The sequence below is a fragment of the Garra rufa genome, chromosome 7 (genome assembly GCF_049309525.1).
Source record: "Garra rufa chromosome 7, GarRuf1.0, whole genome shotgun sequence".
Classification (NCBI taxonomy): domain Eukaryota; kingdom Metazoa; phylum Chordata; class Actinopteri; order Cypriniformes; family Cyprinidae; genus Garra; species Garra rufa.
Genome location: NC_133367.1, coordinates 5,442,178 through 5,463,675, shown reverse-complemented (window position 1 = coordinate 5,463,675; position 21,498 = coordinate 5,442,178). Strand labels below are relative to the sequence as shown.

The following is a 21,498-nucleotide window of genomic DNA, read 5'->3' as shown; positions in this document are numbered from 1 at the left end:
CATTTTTCTTTATTTTAGTAATACCACATTTTAGAGTGACTGAATCTCCCTGCTTTACTGACACGGACTGCAGTGAATCTGAATCAGCAAAAACACCTGAACAACAAACAGAAACACGGTTTGTCACAGATTAAGACTTTCACAACAGCTTCATAGATAGGTTTCCCCTAAGACCAATAACATCCAAACATGTTTATGGTGATTTTATATAAAAAAAAATTTTTTTTACTTTTTTACTTTTTTAACTGAAACTAAAGCTGCTGCTGAGCTTCAGTGTTATTACATAAAGGACATTTAGAAAAACAACAACATATAAAAGCACATTTCAAACTCACCAACCAGACACCACAAACAGAACCAAAATCTGTCAAACATCTTCAGTCCACAAATATGAAAAGACACTCTCCTAAACTGGTTCAGTAATGAAATGACAGAAGAGCTGATGTGAGGCTGCTTTGAACCTTTTTAAGTGTTGTTGTTTGTGACCAAGCTGTTTTTTGCTAATTTCACAACATCTTAACATGACCACCTTGAACTCCAGTAAGCCACAGCTTCCTATTCTTGTTCTGTTCAGTTGTGTAATTTTCTACAGAATTAATCTGACCTAATCTGATCAGTGACTAGAGAAGTTAAATGCGTCTTAAAGCGTCCGCTTCATCATGAGATCCTGAGAGTGTTTGGCTCTGCTCTCTCATTTAACTGTCTTCAGCTCTTTTGTTGTTCATCAAATGTCTCAATTGTTTCTCCTTTCAGACCGATTTCAGAGTTCCTTTAATTCAATTCAATTCAATTCAATTCAAGTTTATTTGTATAGCGCTTTTCACAATACAAATCGTTGCAAAGCAGCTGTACAAAAATGTAGGCTACTACAAATATTTAGTAGCTTGTTAGTGGTGACTACTGTATGTTAAGTCGATGTACATATGATATAAATATTGAAAATAATAATGGTGTAGTGATTATGTGTTGCAATCAAACTTGTATAAAATTTGTGTAGTGCTGTATGTTGTTTCAAGGCTGGCATCATCGGCGGTCCTCTGGGGGGTTGGCATCATCTCTTCTTGGGTATTCTGAATCCAGACTGAATCTTGTGTAATTCCTAGTTACCATGGGATGGAAATCCCGTGGCAGAAACAGAGAAACAAATAGAGAAATAATTAGCGTAGCTGCTGTTCCAACCAAGCAAAAATTATGTGTTTAGCCCAAGCTGAAGAATGTTGATCTGTATGTGATCAGATGTAACTGAAGTACAATGTTATGAGATACATTATGTGAATGCTTGGATAAAGAGATGAGTCTTTAATCTAGATTTAAACATAGAGAGTGTGTCTGAACCCCGAACATTATCAGGAAGGCTATTCCAGAGTTTGGGAGCCAAATGAGAAAAGGCTCTCCCTCCTTTAGTGGACTTTGCTATCCTAGGTACTACTAAAAGTTCAGAGTTTTGCGACCTTAGGGAGCGTGAGGGATTGTAGCGTAGTAGGAGACTAGTTAGGTATGCAGGAGCTAAACCATTAAGGGCCTTATAGGTAAGAAGTAATATTTTGTAAGTGATACGGAACCTAATAGGCAGCCAGTGTAGAGATCGTAAAATTTTGGTAATATGATCATATTTTATATTTCCATAAGTACTTGTACTTTTACTTGAGTACAGATTCTGGGTACTCTACCCACCTCTGTTCTTACCCAACCTGTTAATGAAAACAAGGATATAATCAAAGGAAAATTTGGATTATGAATAACCTCCAAAACCAAAAAAGATATGTGGGAAAACATATGTGTGCCAATAAGTGCAACACGTTCCTAAAATGTTGGCGTTCCAAGGCAGATAGCCGGCAACAGCAATTTTAGCCCTGCTTAAAAAAAATGGAAACCATATTTTTTTTCATGTTTTTACTGGTTAAAATAGAAATTGTATTGGTTTTAATGGTAGCTGTAATGGTGTTACTAATAATTGGTCACCTTCTATTGGTGTCTTGTTAAAGCCACTCAATCCTAATGGAATATGTCCCAAAAACAGTACAGGAAACCATTTAATAATGATTTTAATGGTTAAAAGTTGATGATTTGTAATGGTATTTATAGTATAAACAATTAGAATTTTTGTGATGATTGTTTTTTTTTTTCAGCAGAGAGGATAGGCCTAGTTTGTGATTTGGTCTTAGTGACTTAGGAGTCCACTCAACTACTCCTAATGTTTCACAGATTTAGGAGCTAGCTTTAGTGTTAAAATGCTTTGTGAAATACTCTTAGAACAAACATTTAGGAGTCCTAAATTTAGGATTGACACGCCCTTTATTTTTAAGATTTTCTCCTAAATCGGCAAGTTACTTTTAGCCTTAAGATGTTTTGTGAATATGGGCCCGGGCCTTAAAGTATATTACTTTTTGGTAAGGGTATAGGCCAAGAAGTTCTAAGGTAGTCCATCCATGAAATCTCTGTGTCATTGATGTTTATCGTGAAAGGGTGTGTCATAGAGGGAAGGTATGTGCCATTTAGATGGATGCAGCATGGGGACTACAAACCAAGATGGCCACCTGGGCCCGAACTACAGATACCATATTCCTCAGCGGGAGAGACACAGCTGTTGGGAGTGAAGGTGATGGTGAGCTGGGAACAAAGGGACTTTGATTCTCTTTTTGTTGTTGTGTAGAGAGAATCTGGAAATTTTCCTCTGCTGTAACTTTCGGCTTTTGGAGTTAATGATTAAAGAAAAAGAAACTTGTAGCTTGACTTAGGCCTGTGGTTGTGTCTCTAACACCAGTGATTACACTGTTAAATGCTCAATAATGAGCAAGTATAGACAGGTTTAAAAAGGCAAAAAAATAAAATGCATGAATAAATAAGTAAAATGGTATGACTAGGTTTGCTTGATTATTTTTGTATAAATATTATAAAGACTGAAAGAACAAATGACAATGTGAGTAACACTGAACCTGTAAATGGTGAGTTTTGTGCTTTTGATGATCATTTGATAAAGTCTAGAGTTTGTGGTTCTGGTGTTTGTGATGGTCAGAGATTGACTGTCATGATCAAGCTTCAGCCTGTCTCTGAATTTCTCATCAGGGCCATCGTGCAGAATCCTCCAGCCTGTTTATTGACTCTGAAAAGTGTGTTTTGGATCTGGATATTAATTTTGCTGTTTAAATGTTTCAGTGTTATGTTATTTGCTTATTTTAAGGTTAATGCCATATTTGCTTTAAATAGATGGTTGCACCAGCAAAACTTGCTTTGTTGGGATGAGTAAGCAACAGTTATGAAAGACAGGCTTATGATTTTTAATTCTATGCAATCAACCACAAAGATTAACAAGAAGATACACAGGGGTGAAGAGGGCAAGACGCAAACAGCAACGTAAGCAGCAAAGGACCTCCGCCTTATTGAGCAAGAGTTACAGAAACTGATACACCCACAACAGGAAGATTGTATCTATATATATATATATATATATATATACTATAAGCTAGCTAAAGCCAGCAAATTGAGCTTATTTGCCGTATTTTATAACTACTTTTCCCGCTGAGGAGTGGCAGAAGCCCCTCACATGACGCGACTTTGCGTCTGTTGTGAAGTGAATTTCATGCGCAAATGAAGCGAGTAAATATTCAAGCGTCCAACTACACAAGATTTATTCACGCAAGTCACGTCTGGTGTGAACGCACCATAACAGTTCCTGTCGGGTATATACCAAAAGTCTGCAGTCCTTCCCAGCAAACACAGAACGTTCCCCTAACATTCCCATATGGTTCCCGTTTCGTTATTTTTTAGGGAACCAAATGAGAACATTCTTAGAATGTTCCCTCTAAGTTCTCTTTTTAATAACCTATAAAGAACGTTCTCAGAACATTCCCTGCAGGTTATTTTTAGATTTTAATTTTATAACCTACAGAGAACGTTCCCTGTAGGTTATTTTTATGTTTAATTTTTTTAACCTACAAAGAATGTTCCCAGAACGTTCCCTGCAGGTTATTTTTAGTAGTCATTACCAAGGCAAGGCAAGGCAAGTTTATTTATATAGCACATTTCATACACAGTGGTAATTCAAAGTGCTGTACATGAGAGGAATTAAAATCATAATATAAAAATAATAAAAATGTATCGTAATAAATCACAACAATAAAAACAGAAGATTTAAGAACATTTTAAATTATTTAAAAATTAATTAAAACAGTAGAAATGGTTATACATAAAATAATGCAATCTGTTCGGACGTAGCACAGTGCTCATTCAATGAATGCACAACTAAACAGATGAGATCTACCATGTAAACTAATTAAAACTTCGCAGATGACTCTGATTATTCTAATGCTAAAATGTATATATTTTTTCATCACAAAAAAACTAGAATCTCATGACCGAAATAAGCTTTTAATGAATGACATCAAAGTGGTCAAATCGCATTATACTGATAATATAATTTTATAGCTAAAATAAGCCAAGGTTACTACAAGATAATGCCGGTGAGGTCGGCTGCCGTCACGACTGCTTCGACCTCTTGTTCCTTGTTTTTGTCTTTTAAACTGATTTTCAGTAACTTAAAACCAGTAAAACATTCACCATTGATTACATTAGGTACGATAGAGATACTCTTATTTCTATTAGTTTACAATGTACTCACACTTCGAAGTTTTTAACTCCGGACCCAAGCTGGCCAAGCTGAAATCCTGAGGGAGAACGAAGCGGCGGCCCCGGGGGAAATGAGCCGGCGTCAGGAACAGGCTAAGAGCCCGTGCCTAGCATCCTGCTCGCTAATGTCCAGTCACTGGAAAACAAGCTAGATGACCCCAGAGCCAGGATAAAATTCCAGAGAGACATTCAAGACTGCAATCTCCTCTGCTTCACCGAAACATGGCTGAACCGAGCGGTGAAGGACCACGCCATCCAGCCGGCCGAGTTCTTCTCGGTTCACCGCATGGACAGGACAAAAGAATCGGGGAAGTCACGCTCCTGCACACCCAACCTGGAACTATTGACCATCAAATGTCGCCCTTTTTACCTTCCTCTGGAATTTTCATCTGTCATAATCAGCGCCATTTATATTCCTTCAAAAGCGGACACGGACACTGCCTTGTTCACTACTACACATCTACACTCCCTCCAGAAGTCTGAGATCCTCTAGTGAAAGACGCCTTATTGTACCACCACAGAGAGGCACGAAATCACTTTCCAAAACATTCTCCTTCAACGTCCCTGCCTGGTGGAATGATCTTCCCACCCCCATCCGGAACGCAGACTCCATTACTGCCTTCAAGCGACTGCTGAAAACCCATCTTTTTCGACACTATCTGACTCAATAATAAAAAAAAAATAAAAAATAAAAAAAAAATTCCTCTCTTTCCTGATCTTCCCTTTCTAGCCCGTACTCATCTAACAACGCCTGTCATACGGTATTTTTGAACACTTCCTATGTTGATCTGCCTCCTTAGGATGAATCACTTGTTGTATTCCCAATTGTAAGTCGCTTTGGATAAAAGCGTCTGCTAAATGAATAAATGTAAATGTAAATGTAAATTGTGCGAGCTGCATGAGGCACTCTCACAGCACCAGACACAACATCTGGATGCTGCGCTTATAGTGGCTGGGGACTTTAACAGCGCCAACCTCAAACGCGCAGCGCCAAACTTTTATCAACATGTTACATGCCCCACCAGGGGCGAAAGGACATTGGACCATTGCTACAGTACAACCAAAGAAGGCTACAAGGCACAATCTCGCCCATCGTTTGGGAAATATGACCACGCCGCCATCTTCCTCATGCCAAAATACAAAATAAAGACCATTTGCGACGCTCTGAGATTACGCACAGCTGCCTATAACGCGGGACTTGCGTCGGGTGACATGAACTCACACAAAGCGGCGTCATACAACAACCGGAAAGCGGTAAAGGAGGCAAAGCAGCGCTAAGGGAGGAAACTAGAGTCACAGCTCCAACAAATTGACTCTTGGGAGCCTGCGGCAGGGACTAAGGACAATAACTGACTATAAAGCCCCAACATCCGGTATGACGAATGCGGACGTGTCTCAGGCAGATGAGCTGAACACCTTTTACGCTCAGGAACACCAGGAAAGCAGCAGGACCAGATGGCATCTCACTTCCGCTCCCTGAAGGTCAACACAGAGAGACTGAGGAGGAGCTTCTTCCCGCAGGCTATACGGACTCTCAATCACAACTCCACAAGTACGTAAAGAAAACTTTACTGGCTAACCAATAGGGAACGTTCTTGGGAACATTGCGGGAATGGTCTGGGAACCAAAAAGTGTTAGCTGGGTTAGCCCATGTAGATGCTTCAGTTGTCAAGTTAATATCAACAAAAAAATAAAAAACTCTACAAACACACATACAGCTGCACGCTTACAGGCTGCTGCCTCACCGGCGCCACCAGAAGTTAAATGTCAACTCACCTCATGTTCATGCCAAGTCTGTTCATGCTAAGCCAAGTTTATGTCAAGTCAAGTCTTTGTTTATTGTTTGGAGTTTAGATTTTTGGATTTCACTGCGGATTATAATAAAGCTGCACTTAGGTTCTCATCGCAACTTGCCTCCAGTCGACTATCCCTTAAAATATCTCTGTTCTGAGACAGTCCAACAGTAATATGCAGCCTAGAATGTGCACAAAAATAGCACTCCCTTATATAATCACTAACAGCTGTCACTTTCACTTTTGATCTCACAACGTTTTGTAAGCTCTCTACACTGCACAACGAAATCTCTTATTTACGTTGTACCAACACTTTGTTATAATGAGAGAATTCGTCAAATTGCAGAGCTCCACAAACACTGCATTTTGTGCAGTGAGTGGACTCTAACTTAAACACCTCCGGTCACTGCGTTCAAGAAATTAACATATGTCTGTGATTGGTTTCATTGTTTAACACTGCAAATATGTTTCGGCAATATTAGTTATAGTTGGTGATCTGTTCATGATCCATGAAGCCATTAGGGAAACTCTGAAATCAGTCTAAGAGGAGAAACAATTGAGACATTTGATAAGAAATTAACCATAACGTGCTGAAGACAGTTACAGGAGAGAGCAGAGCCAAACACTCTAAGGATCTCATGATCAAACGGCTGCTGTAAGACACTTTTAACATCTTATGATCAGTTTATTTCTGTTGAAAATTACACCATTGATCTACAGGAAGCTGTGACCTACTCAAGCTCAAAAAAGCAGTATGATCACACACAAATAGGCGTTTATTTAGCTGACAGTGGAGTTTCACATGACTTTACTACAATCTAGCCTCACATCAGCTCATCTGTCCTTTCATTACTGAACCAGTTTAGAAGATTTTGTCATTTTTGTGGACTGAAGATGAAGATGTTTGACAGATTTTGGTTCTGTTTGTGTTTGTGGCGTCTACTTGGTGAGTTTGAAATGTGTAAATGTCCTTTATATAAAAACACTGAAGCTCAAACAGCAGCAGCTTTCATTTCAGTCGTGACGTAATTGTCGTCTGAAGTAAAAGTGTTTTCTGTGTATGCTCAAAGCTCATGCATTTGTACATATTTTTTGTTTAAAATCACCACAACGAATCAGTTAATTAATTTTGTTATTTGGATATTATTAAAAGGTGTTTATCTGACTGTTCTTCAGGTGTGTTTGCTGATTCAGATGCAGTGAAGTCTGTGTTAGTGATAGTGGAAGATTCAGTCACTCTACAGACTGAACGACAGATAGAGAATCTGATTACGTGGACATTTGGGCATCCGGAGACTTGTATAGCTCAAATCCTTGGAAAGGATGGAATCTTCTCCAAGTATGATGGTCCTGATGGGAGATTCAGAGACAGACTGAAGCTGGACCATCAGACTGGATCTCTGACCATCACAAACACCAGAACCACAGACTCTGGACTTTATCAAGTAACCATCAGTGGCAGGACAGACACCACATACAGATTCAATGTTACCGTTTATGGTGAGTCACAGTGCATAACAATTTTCATGAGTTAATAAAAAATAAAAAAAAAACGTCCGCACACAATGTCCTTTTTGTTTGATACAACATTTATTCAGAGGCCATACAAATGACAAAAGTGCATAGTGCAGAGACAAAATGCTTTCGATATTGCATCAGCATGTCGTTTCGTCAAGCTGTGGTGTGCAAACGGCATGAGCATGTGAAACAGGGTAAAAAAAAAAACAGATGCTGGGTGAGTTGCATTAAAGTATATATTTTCCTGATAATATTTCAACATTATATTAACGACAGAGTGCAAACATATGCATCTTACAAACCATGTCTTTTTTGCTTTGGAAAAACTTGAGATGTGGAAAGTGAAATGGGGAAAAGTTACATTTTGAGAACAGTGTTTTTAGAACAGGCTCTTTGAGAAGTGACTCTTGATGTAAATAGTGTGAAGCTAAAAGCAGAGGTGGGTAGAGTACCCAAAATCTGTACTCAAGTAAAAGTACAAGTACTTATGGAAATATTTACTCAAGTAAGAGTAAAAGTAACAATCTTAATAGTTACTTGAGTAAGAGTAAAAAAGTATCCGATGGAAAAAGTACTCAAGTAGCAAGTTACTAGTTACTTCTGATCTGATTGATATGAAGTGAAGACCCTGAATTTCAAACTGTTTGGAAAGCTTCCGCACACCTCTCCTTGAAAACATAGGCTGAAGTAAGGTGTTTTATATATATATATATATATATATATATATATATACAGGGCTCGCAAAATTTCTGGTAGCCCGAAAATTAATTTAACTAGCCCAAATAAAAAAAGACCTTTTTTTAAATAAAGAAAATTAGATAGGAGTCAAAAGAATATCAAGGAAGTAATTTTATTTCATTATATTTATTTCATTTAGTGTATCTGCAGAATTTTTAAATATTAATTTAAAGCAATTCATAACCCTTTTTAAGATCTGCAAAAGTAAAATAAACAGTAATGGGATTGGACAATGTAAAGTAGAATATTAAGCCATAAAATGGCATGATTTAAAATTCAGATACAGTTTCACACAAAAACACAATATGGCATTTCATCCATTTCATAACATTAAAAGGGATAAATTGAGTATATAATTTATTATATTTATTTAAAACATAAATATCACTGTACTTGTTTAGATTTTTAGAAGGCACCTTAACTTTTTACATTTACAACTCTGTGTTTGCTGCATAAAAACATGGGACGATAATAGCAATCATTTGACCATAAACAGCTGAAAAAAATGTATTGGAAATGAAAGATTAATTCTCTGTCACGAGGGGGCGCTTTAGGAGCGCTGAAATATTACGGTTTCCATAGTAACGGCTGAACACAAAGCAGCATTAACGCAGTTTTATCAGACATGAAATGAAAATTCCAACAACACGTTTCTGAGGACAGTAACGGAGGAACGCCATCAAATGTAGCGAAGTAAAAGTAAAGTTTTTTCACTATAAATGTACTTGAGTAAGAGTAAAAGTACCTATCTTTAAATATACTCTAAAAGTACTAGTTACCCCAAATATTTACTCAAGTAAATGTAACGAAGTAAATGTAATTCGTTACTACTCATCTCTGGCTAAAAGTTGTCTTTCAAAGTATATTCCATATGACAGATTTTCAATATTTCAATATTGTTGTGGTTCAGTCTCTTTAGTTTCGTTTTCTACTGAAAAACTACGGACAGTGTTGCCACCTTGTGGAAAAACTGATTAGTGCAAAACAAATACTGTGTGCATGTGCGAGCTGCAAGTAAAATGGTTACAAAAATTGGATAGTGCATATACTATTCTATTGATGAAATATGCATCACACGGACTGTAAGCTGACCTTCACTTTTTTATGTTGGTTGGAGCTCAAATCAGCTTCAGTTCCTGTATCAGCAAATGCTAGTTTTAAAACCATTCAATTTTAATTTGATCCTGTTTGTAAATAATATTTAAACATATAACTATATTATATACTACTAAGTATAAAATCATAAACAAAATTCTGTTTGTTCTTCAGGTGTGTTTGCTGATTCAGATGCAGTGAAGTCAGTGTCAGTGATGGAGGGAGATTCAGTCACTCTACAGACTAACACCGAACTACAGACTCATGATCTGATTACGGTGACTTTCGGACTTTCAAAGACTCGCATAGCTGAAATCAATAAAGACACTGGAAGATTCTCCACATATGATGTTCTTAATGGGAGATTCAGAGACAGACTGAAGCTGGATCATCAGACTGGATCTCTGACCATCACAAACACCAGAACCACAGACTCTGGACTTTATCAAGTGACCATCATCAGAGGCAGAAAGATGGAGATCACATCCAGATTCGGTGTTACTGTCTATGGTACGACGCAACAATCTGCCAGTCTTCATAATAATTTTACACTAAAATGAATAAATGTTTATTTATGTTTATATGTTACTCATTCAAGATCACATACACATTCATTGATGCATTTTATTTATTTATTTAGCTGTCTTTTTGCTTCATTTGTTTTAAGTCCACTCTCTATTTTCAATTATCAGAAATTTTCTCTTTTATCTCTTGATTTCATATGAAACTTTTAGTCGACGTCACGTCACTGGTGTGACCTACTTTATTGTTAAGGAAAGTACAAATTAATACAACTACTTAATTTAGTAAGTATACCATGCTTGACAACTTATGATTGGATAACTAGCAGCAGACATTTTTTAAAATGCAATTATTCATGAAAATTGTCACTGGTGTTACCTTCCTTATGGATTAATAAATGTAAAAAAAAAAAAAATCATTAAGCTGTAGAAATACATTTTAAGACATCTTGCCATATACCAAAAGTGGAGATACTCTGTTTAATGAGCCTTAAACTAATGACAAAACCGCTGTAACTGATATTTAGCGTTGAGCTGAGCTGAACTTTGTTTTTGATGTTTGATGTGTTTATTCCTCAGACTCTGTCCGCGGTTGTGATTCTGCTGAAGCTGTGATCCGATTGGTCGTCACTGCTCTGGTGGGCGTGGCTGCTGTCGCTGCTGTTGTTGTTCTGGTTTATGACATCAGATCCAGAAGAGCTGAATGGGATTCTTGATTAGCATACTGTCTTTCTATATCTTTCTCCCTCAAATATTGAATCTTTAGTTTTTCAGTCTGAATCTCAGCAAGTTTGATGTTCATCTCCAATATTCACTCTAGAAGATGTTCTATTCTATTTTATTTTGTTCTATTCTATAATAAACATTTGATATGATTACAGCAGTGTTTCCTGTTGTGGGACAATTTAATTTATCAAATTAAAACATAAAAGAAGACTTTTCTACACACCGTTCTAGAAGGTGATCTGTTCCTGCTCAATTAGAGAAAATCTAAATCTGAGAGGAGAAACAATTGAGTCATTTGATAAGAATTGAACAACAAGTGAGCTAAAGATAGTTACAGTACAGGAGAGAGCAGAGCCAAGCACTCTCAGGATCTCATGAGCAGATCTAAATGGCTGCTTTAAAGATGCCATAGAATGCATTGATACAATATTTTAAATTGTTCTCTGATATCTACGTAGAACGTACGGTATAGGTAAGGGCAACAATTCTCCAGAAACGGTTTTACAGCTCCATTTACAACCCTAGGATTTGTCCCTAGAATGAAATGCTCTGTTATTGCCTTATTTGGAAGTTTCATGAATATTAATGATGAGCTCTGCTCTGATTGGCTGTTTCACGGACAAAGCCGCCTTAACCTAATGGGAGGCCCCGGGGCTGAGAGGTTTTGTAGGCCCCCCAAATCCCCCCGCCATCCACTCAATTTAGTCTCGTTTTAAAATGATGTAATCTACATCATAAAATGCATTAGTTTCTTTCAAGACCTGGCAACAATGTGAGTTTTCCTTCTTTGAGCCAGAAAACACCATAATATTGTTATTAAAATATCTGCACCTCCGCTCCCTCCGGTGTGTGAAGCGATGTTTCTCCAGTGCTGGATGCATCTTCAGTAGCACTAGAGGCTGGTTTAAAAAATCCGGTGAGCTTTGGGATGCTCTTTAGCAGAGATTTTTCGCGCAACTCCTTCTTAATAAGGTTTTTTTTCTTTTCTGGGCACCGCACTCAAACTTCCGACTCATTTTTTATTTTGATCACCGCTCTCAAACTTCCGACTAAACTAATGACACGGACACACCCAGTAGCGCAGGAAAGGGAGACCACCCCTGGTGGTGGACTGTCACATGTCACTTCACCTGTCATGGGGGAGCTGTCAGTCTGACTGACTAACATTGTAAGCAACTATATAGACATTCAGATAATAGCTTTAGAGCCTTGAACACGAGAAAAAAAAAAACGACCATCGGAGGCCCCTAAACTTGCGAGGCCCCTGGGCTTCAGCCCAGGTAAGCCCGTGCATTAAGGCGGCCTTGTTCACGGAGCTGCTCATTCAGTAGCTCACGCATGGAGGAAAATATATTTTTAATCACTGAGCTCGAGCACCTATTAATATGCAGTTTATTGAAACTGCCGTTTTGAATGCTGTGTAACATTATACTGCAGCGGCAGTACTTACCACTAAAGTTAACGTGCTTGTAAGTGATGCTCAGGATCTGTAAATCATTCGCCATCATCCACGAGGCCATCTCTCTGTTTATGTGGTAAGTGAAATCTTATATGCTGTAATGTAATAGGCTACCGCTAGCATTTAGCTAACCAGGTCACTTCAGTGGCTCTCCTTATTGTATTAGATTGCCTTATTTGTTTTCCTTGCCTTTCTGAGTGGATTACAGATACTACCTCATTCGTGCACTTAACATCTCCTGCACAACCAGGAACATAACATTTATTCCTGTGGTCTGCCATGTTCGATATCGTCCTCACTTTGTTTTTTCACAATAGCCTAGCTGCAGAACGTCTGATGATGGGCGTAACTATTAATAAATATATAAATTACGTCATAGTCGGTGTTGTGTTGGAATTGACCTGTTTTACAGTGGTCTTTTGCAAACACCAGATTTATATAAGAAGAAGGAAACGATGGTGTTTGAGACTCACGGTATGTCATGTCCATGTACTGAACTGTTATTATTCAACTATGCCATGGTAAATAGAGTTTTCCATTCTATGGCACCTTTAAGACACTTTTAACTTCTCTAGTCAATGATCATGTTATAGGTCAGTTTGTTTCTGTCAAAAATGACACAACTGAACAGAATAAGAACAGGAAGCTCTGGAACTCAAAGTGGTCATGTCAAGATGTGAAATGAGCAAAGAAACAGCTATGTGCTATGGGTTATGGTTATAAGCATAGTTTCTTGTTAGTAAGACATGGAGTTAAACTGTGCTCTTGGGCATAAAGGGACCCCAAAGCATGAATCTGCGGTGAATCAAACAAATAAAGCAAAATGACAGAGACCAAAGAAAAATTGATGAATTAGTCATCAGGTGCCATTTTCAACACAGTGACATCTCAGAAATCTCAAATCAACTAACAACGCCGCTATATTGATATACTAATAATGTTCAGACGACAGAGATGCAGCCGTGTTCTTGAAACAGTCGTGACTAGCTGGTTCGTTTAGTACTATGGTGGTTAATCAGCGAGTTACGTCGTACGGGAAATGCACCCTTTATCTGCAGGAAGTTGAAGTGTACTGGAGCTCAAAGCAGGTAAAGTTCGCAGCTTGTGAAACGAGAAAAAAATAGGTAGACGGTCACACTCTTCAAAAGAATAAATAGGCAGTTATTTTAGCCGAGATGAGTCTCGCATCACTTTACTACAGTGCAGCCTCACACCAGTGCATCTATCATTTCATTACTGAACCAGTTTTGCGGAGTTTGTCTTTTCAAATTTGTGGACTGAAACCGTTTAAGATGTTTCACAGACTTTGGTTTTTGTGGCGTCTGGTTGGTGAGTTTGAAATGTGTTTTATGACTTTCGTTCTTTGAATATCTCAATTTATATTAAAATTTTATTTAGGCTATCTAAAAACACGGGATCCAGCAATTTTTTTAAACCGCAAAACGAGACGCTCTTTTTTAAACATGATGCAATAGCGGATATAACGGTTGCTGTGTCCCAAATTGCCTACTTATACTATAGCCTAAACTGCGCCCTGACAATCATCTTGTCACAGTTAAACAAACGTAGTTTCTGTTTGTCCTTCAGGTGTGTTTGTTGATTCAGATGCAGTAAAGACAGTGTCAGTGATGGAGGGAGATTCAGTCACGCTAGAATCTGGTTTCACTGAATTACTGGAAGATTATCTGTTAATATGGACATTTGGACGACCAGAGACTCGTATAGCTCAAAGCAATAAACCGACCGGAATCTTTTCCACATATGATGGTCCTGATAAGAGATTCAGAGACAGACTGAAGCTGGATCATCAGACTGGATCTCTGACCATCACAAACACCAGAACCACAGACTCTGGACTTTATCAAATATTTACCGGAAGCAGGAAAGAGACCACATACAGATTTAATTTTACTGTCTATGGTGAGTCACAGTTACAGTGCTATTTGTACTGCCAGTCTTCATTAATATTATAAAACAAACCAATTAGTTATTTAAGGTTACATACACAGTCATTGATGAACTTTATTTTTCATATTATTTAAAACAGTCTTCCATTTGGCTGTTAGTATCTATGCTATTTTCCTCTCAGGTGTGAATCCATTAGAAACTGAGAAAATAATTAAGATGAACGCCAACAGTATCAGTACAAACAGTCAGTTAAAACATTAAAATGCTGACTAATAAAATAGCATCTTAATAATCTTTGCTTACCGTTCATTTATTCAGCTCATCTGCCTGTTCCTGTCATTAGCAGAGACTGTTCATCATCATCATCATCATCATCATCATATTGTTCATTGTTGTGTTCAGTGGTGAATGTGAGTCATGTGACTCTGTCCTGGTTTCAAGGAAACAGTTTATTGTCCAGCATCGGTGCGTCTGATCTCAGCATCAGTCTGTCTCTACCTCTGGAGGTGGAATATCAGGATAACAACACCTACAGCTGTGTGCTCAACAATCCCATCAGCAACCAGACTCAACATCTGGACATCGGCAAACTCTGTCACACATGTTCAGGTAAGCCAGCACTGATATTAGAGTTTTTAACTGCGTTCAACTCAGTTTGATATTTTGATTCTTCAGGCTCCGTTCACTGTTCTATCACTGAAGCTGTGATCCGATTGGTCCTCTCTGCTCTGGTGGGCGTGGCTACTGTCATTATTCTGGTTTATGACATCAGATCCAATAGAGCTGAACAGGATCAAACATATGTTTGCAAATCAGGTACTTCATTTGGTAATTTTTCATATAACTGTTTATTTTTAAATATATAATTTAATAATCTTTATTTATTTCTACATATATTTGTGTGCTGGTGTTTGTGTTCTTTCATAGGCGGCTTATTTCCATCCTAGAAGATGATTTGAGAACAAACCGTAACATATTCTCACATTAATGCTCAAAATTCTGAAGTTTGTCGAGATAAATAGGCTACTAAAGATTATCAAAAATTGCTTTGCTCACACTAGGTTGTTTATTATAACATGCTTTCATTTTTAATGATTTTATCAACTAATCTCTCATCCGGTTCGAAAGGCTTTGTTTATATTTTCCTCAGATAAAACACACAAATCTCACTTGCCTGCTGTGTATTTGCCATATGTAGCCCTTTTAATCACATTTATCAATAAAGTTTTCTCACTCTGAGCCTCAAGAGACTTAGGCCTACGTTCATTTTGTCGAGCGCCCCCTGGAGCAATACAAATGAAGTGTATTTTAAAGAGTTCAGCACAGCGTCACAGACAGCTTTACATTATTTAAATCATTACTTGTGAATGTTTCAATTATTATTAAGCTAGCTAGTTAAAAAAAATTGTTATTGTATATATTTAAAAAAACACAACTAAAACATAACTGTTTTAATGAATGAAATAATGTAATGAATTCATTTTCCAATTTGGACCCTTTTCAGATTTCTGGGAAGGTTCTTTTTAAGTAAAAAAATATAAAAACTAAAAATAACCTGCAGGGAACATTCTGGGAACGTTTTCTGTAGGTTATAAAAACTAAACCTTTAATAACCAACAGGGAATGTTCTCTGTAGGTTAAAAAAATAAATATAAAAATTACCTGCAGAGAATATTCTGGGAACATTCTCTGTAGGTTATAAAATTAAAACCTAAAAATAACCTGCAGGGAACATTCTGGGAAGGTCCTTTATAGGTTATTAAAAAGAAAACAGACAGGGAACGTTCTCATTTGGTCCTCAAAAAATAACCTAATGGGAACCATATGGGAACGTTACGAGAATGTTCCTGATTCAGAAAGCCATTAGAGAAACTCTGAAATCAGTCTATGAGAAGAAACAATTGAGACATTTGATAAGAAATTAACAACAAACAAACTGAAGACAGTTAAAGGAGAGACCAGAGACAAACACTTTCACTTTAAGACATTTAAATTCTCCTTTCACTGATCATGTTATGGGTCAGATTACTTCTGTTGAAAACAACACAACTGAACACAACGGGAAGCTGCAGCCAAGAAGTGTCCATTTTCAGAGTTTGAATTAATCAGCGAAAGGAGCTGGATGGTCCTACGCAACAACACAGAATAAATAGATTGTCATCTTAGCTGACAGTAGAGTTTCACATCACTTTACCACAGATCAGCCTCACATCAGTTCATCTGTCATTCAATTGCTGAAACTGTTTTGAAGATGTGTCACAGATTTTGGCTCTGTTTGTGTTTGTGGCATCCGGCCGGTAAGTTAAAAATGTGTTTTGTGTTTGTTTTTTCTAAATATTCGTCATGTAAAAACTAGGGCCGGGACTTTAATTACACAAAAATAACGCGTTAATTTTTTTAACGCATTTTAATCGCACTTAATTTTTCACCGCGGAACGTTTCTCACTGGATGAGTTTCAGTGGACCGATTATACTGGAGCACCAACTAGCGTTTAGACAAAGGAATGCGCATATCACCGCAGCACATCGAGCCTCATGTATCACCTCAATGCTTTTACAGAAGGTCTACCTACCTATAGGGTACCTGAATTTCTGAAATGAAGGCTAGTGTATTTCTAAATATCCCAGTGTTTCCCCTACCATTATCTTAGGGGGGCGCGTTTACAATGTCTCCTCCAAGAAAACACGGGCTGGATCGCGGACTCCATTCATAAAAACCGAATTTACTATAGCGCGGAATGCCACGTGAATTCGTCGATTTTTGGATTGATAAATCAAAAGTTGGTCTGTCACTTAATTCAAATCGCGATATGGACTAGTGTCTGTGAAAACTGAAATGCAAAAAGACCGTTTTAATATGAATCGCATGTACCGTTTGTCTCTGTATGTTAGAATGGCAGAGACGCCTTTTTTTACACTGCACGCGTGATGCTCCCGTTAATTTTTGGCATTTGCATCTCACATGAACAGACTCAATCTCCAAAGCTACTGTCAGTGTCACTTTTACCGTTTCATTTGAGCAAACTAGCATCATATCATACTTTACACACAGAAACTTCATGGCAACCTGTCAAAATAAAAGTACGGTTTAACATGAAACAGAACAATATTCCTATTTAAATAATTGACAAAAAACAATATATATGATAAAAAATAAATATAACAACAACATTAACCACTTAATTTTAGAAAAAAATACTATGATTATTATTTATTGATTTTAACATTTGATTAAAAATAAATAAATGTTTATGCTTTCATTTGATTATGAGAAAAATTAAAACACAAGAATTTATAAAAAAAATAAATAAAATAGCAAAAGATTGTAAAGCCCTATTGTTCAAAATGTTAAAATAGAGAGTTTTGGATTTATTTGTTCACTGAAATAAATGTTTTCGTTATGGGAAACACTGTATCCTATTGCTACAGTTAATGGCAATATTGCACTGGTCTGTTGGACTTGGTTGAACAAAAATAAACAATATTTTGTTGCTTAAGCTTATGTATTCAGTCATTATTCAATGGTATACTAAAAATCCATATGAAAAAACTTACTTCTCACTGTTCTCAGGTCAAATATTTATATGCGATTAAAATGCGATTAATTTCGATTAATTAATTACAAAGCCTCTAATTAATTAGATTAATTTTTTTAATCGAGTCCCGGCCCTAGTAAAAACACTAAAACTCAAACATAAGCAGCTTTAGTTTCAGTCGTGATGTGATTCCCATCTAAAGTAAAAAAGTGTTTGTTTTTTTGTGCGTGATTCAAAATCATAACAAAGATGCAGTTATTGATCAGTTTTGTTTGGATGGTGTTCATTTTAAAATGCAAGTTTCAAACCTAAACCATCACAAAGTTATTTAAAGTCTTAATCTGTGACAAACCCCGTTTCTGTTGTTCTTCAGGTGTGTTTGCTGATTCATATTCAGTGAAGTCAGTGTCAGTGACTGAAGGAGATTCAGTGACTCTACAGTCTGGACTTACTGAATTACAGAGCGATGAGCCAATAACATGGATATTTGAGATTGGAGATTCGTATGAATTGGCGATTCGTATAGCTCAAATCTTTAAAGAGGGTGAAATCTTCATCACATTTGATGGTCCTGATGGGAGATTCAGAGACAGACTGAAGGTGGATCATCAGACTGGATCTCTGACCATCACAAACGCCAGAACCACACACTCAGGACTTTATCAAATGTTCATTAGGAGAGAGATCACATGCAAATTCAATGTTACAGTCTCTGGTGAGTCACAGTTACAGTGTCATTTCTGCAGCTACAAATAATTAAGCAAACCTATATATATTTATTGATGATTTATTTTTAGCCCTTGTAAAACAATCTTTTCTTTCCCTACTATGCTCTGGATGTGAATTTAAGGCATTGCAGTGTAACCGATATATGAAATAAACAGCAATAATACAACATCTAACTTTTCCTCCCTAAATAGTAAAACACCGTTCATGCTTGTTAACCTTTTCTGGCTCAGGTAATGTCAATGGTGTGGCCCATTTCAATTACAATTTTGAGGCATTTGAGAAAATAGTTAAGATGAAGAGTAACAGAATCTACCATAAACTCACTGACTTGTTCTCTCGTGTTTTCCAGCTCATCTTCCATTTCCTGTCTTCAGCAGAATCTTGTCCTCCTGCTCCTCAAACTGTTCATTGTTGTGTTCGGTGGTGAATGTGAGTCGTGTGACTCTGTCCTGGTACAAAGGAAACAGTTTATTGTCCAGCATCAGTGCGTCTGATCTCAGCATCAGTCTCTCTCTACCTCTGGAGGTGGAATATCAGGATAAAAACAGCTACAGCTGTGTGCTCAACAATCCCATCAGCAACCAGACTCAACATCTGGACATCAGCAAACTCTGTCACACATGTTCAGGTACGCCAGCGCTGATATTAGAGTCGATATTAGTGTTTATTGACTGAGCTGATCTCAATTTGATGTTTTTTTTTCCCTCAGACTCTGTCCACTGTTGTGGTCCTACTGGAGCTGTGATCCGATTGGTCCTCTCTGCTCTGGTGGGCGTGGCTACTGTCTTTATTCTGGTTTATGACGTCAGATCCAGAAAAACTGAACAGGATGAGCAAAATGCAAGCGTTTGTCATAAAAACTGACTGCTGTATATTTGCTATATGCATTTGCTTGCATTTATCAATAAAGTTTTATCACTCTGAGGTTCAAAAGACTGTCCATGTCTATGAAAACAAACAAAGTATATTTTAAAGACTTCAGCAGAGCGCCACCAATAAAGCTTTACCTTCTTTTAAATGTTGTTTGCAAACGTTTCTATTATTAATATTAAGATAATTCGTATACAAATAAAACTGTTTAAATTGTTATTTTTGTGTATCTACAAGCTAAAAAAAAATTGCATCTGCTGAATAATGTACATTAATGTAATGAAAGCGGAAGTCGTTATAGTTGGGGGAACTGGATCGAGCCTGCAGCAAATATGATTTTTGCATTATAGTTCGCTCAAATAGCAAATCAATTTCCACAACAGTATTCCCGCGACTTCCCAAATGAGGAAATTGGACATTGGGGTAAATTGATTAACTGGTCTCATTTCACAGAAAATATCCTAAATTTTAACACATGGGTGGAATAATTAATATTAATATTTTTTATTGTATTTTTGCATAATTTTATTATGAACACACATACAAAAAATCAAATATTTTTATTACGTTTTTATTTGAGCATCTCTTATATGAGACCTGTTTGGTCTATGTTCCTGCAGAAAGTTTCTTTCGATTCCACTGTGTGCCAGTAAACTGGGAAAAATTTTCTTTGTGTCATTAAAAAAAAAAAAAAAAAATACTGAGATTTAATTGAAGGGAGGAAATATGTCCTCATTCTGCAAGGTTAGGAATACCTGAATTTAAAAGAGTCCCATATCCACATACATTGGGTGAAATTTCAGTGTGTAAATGTACTTTTTAAATGAAAATATTAATGTCTGTAAGAGCATTATTACAGTCTGTTAATATTTCTCCTCTTGGTTCTTCCAGTTTAAATACGACAATTATTGTGAAAGCTCATTATAACGAAACTTAAATGTCAGAAAACATTGATCTAGGTTTCTACACTTCTTCAGAAGGAAAGACCAAGGTGAACTCACATGTGCTTTATATAGTTATTTTGTTCAGGTTTGCCATAAAAAAATAAAGTCTGCAGTCAAAATCCAGAGATCTCATTATCAGCTTAAGCATTTCTTATATAGTCATACAGTTTTGTACACAGTTATAGCTTGTGATCTGTTCATGATCCATAAATCCATTAGAGAAACTCTGAACTTGGTCTTAGAGGATAGATATTTGATAAGAAATGAACAACAAATGAGTTGAAAACTCTCAAGATCCCAGGATCAAATGGCTGCTTTAAGACTCTTTTAACTTCTCTAGTCACTCATCATGTTTATATTTATTTCTGTTGAAAATAACACCATTGATCTACAGGAAGCTGTGGCCTACTCAAGCTCCAAAGAGCTGAACGGTCACCCACAACAACACTGAAAAAATAGACAGTTATTTAGCTGACGGTGGAGTTTCACATCACTTTACTACACAGCTCTGTACTTTCATCACTGAACTAGTTTTGAAGAGTTTGTCTTTTCATATTCGTGGACTGAAACCGTTGAAGATGTTTGACAGATTTTGGGTCTGTTTGTGTTTGTGGCATCTGCTTGGTGAGTTTCAACCCTGTGTTGTTGTTGTTTTCAAGTTTGTTTGTTTTCTTTTTTAAATGTCTTTTATTTAAAACCACTAAAGCCCAAAAAAAGCAGCAATAGCAGCTTTAGTTTCAGTGTGATTCTTATTTTAAGTGTTTTCTGTTGTAGAGCTCAAATCAACTTCATGCAACAGCAAATGTGTTTTATTCAAAATCACCACAAAGATGCAACGATATAATGAAACGAACAATACGATTGATCTCAAATGTAAATTTCAAACTTTTTACTTCAGTATACCCATCATAAAGCTATTAAAGTTTTAATCTTTTCCTGATTGTTCTTCAGGTGTGTTTGCTGATTCGGGTGCAGTGAGGTCTGTGTCAGTGATGGTGGGAGATTCAGTCACTCTAGAATCTGGTGTTTCTGAAA

General features: G+C 37.0%; 1 protein-coding gene across 1 annotated transcript; it reads left to right on the top strand.

Moving 5' to 3' along the window:
• The first annotated feature begins 14,092 nt into the window (after positions 1-14,092).
• On the top strand, positions 14,093-21,441 carry LOC141337865 (uncharacterized). The gene is made up of 7 exons (XM_073843445.1): positions 14,093-14,396; positions 14,703-14,993; positions 15,060-15,200; positions 18,294-18,635; positions 18,999-19,277; positions 19,359-19,495; positions 21,415-21,441. Exons 1-7 carry the CDS (start codon positions 14,105-14,107, stop codon positions 21,439-21,441), a joined length of 1,509 nt encoding a protein of 502 aa, XP_073699546.1. The 5' UTR covers positions 14,093-14,104.
• The last annotated feature ends 57 nt before the right edge of the window (positions 21,442-21,498 follow it).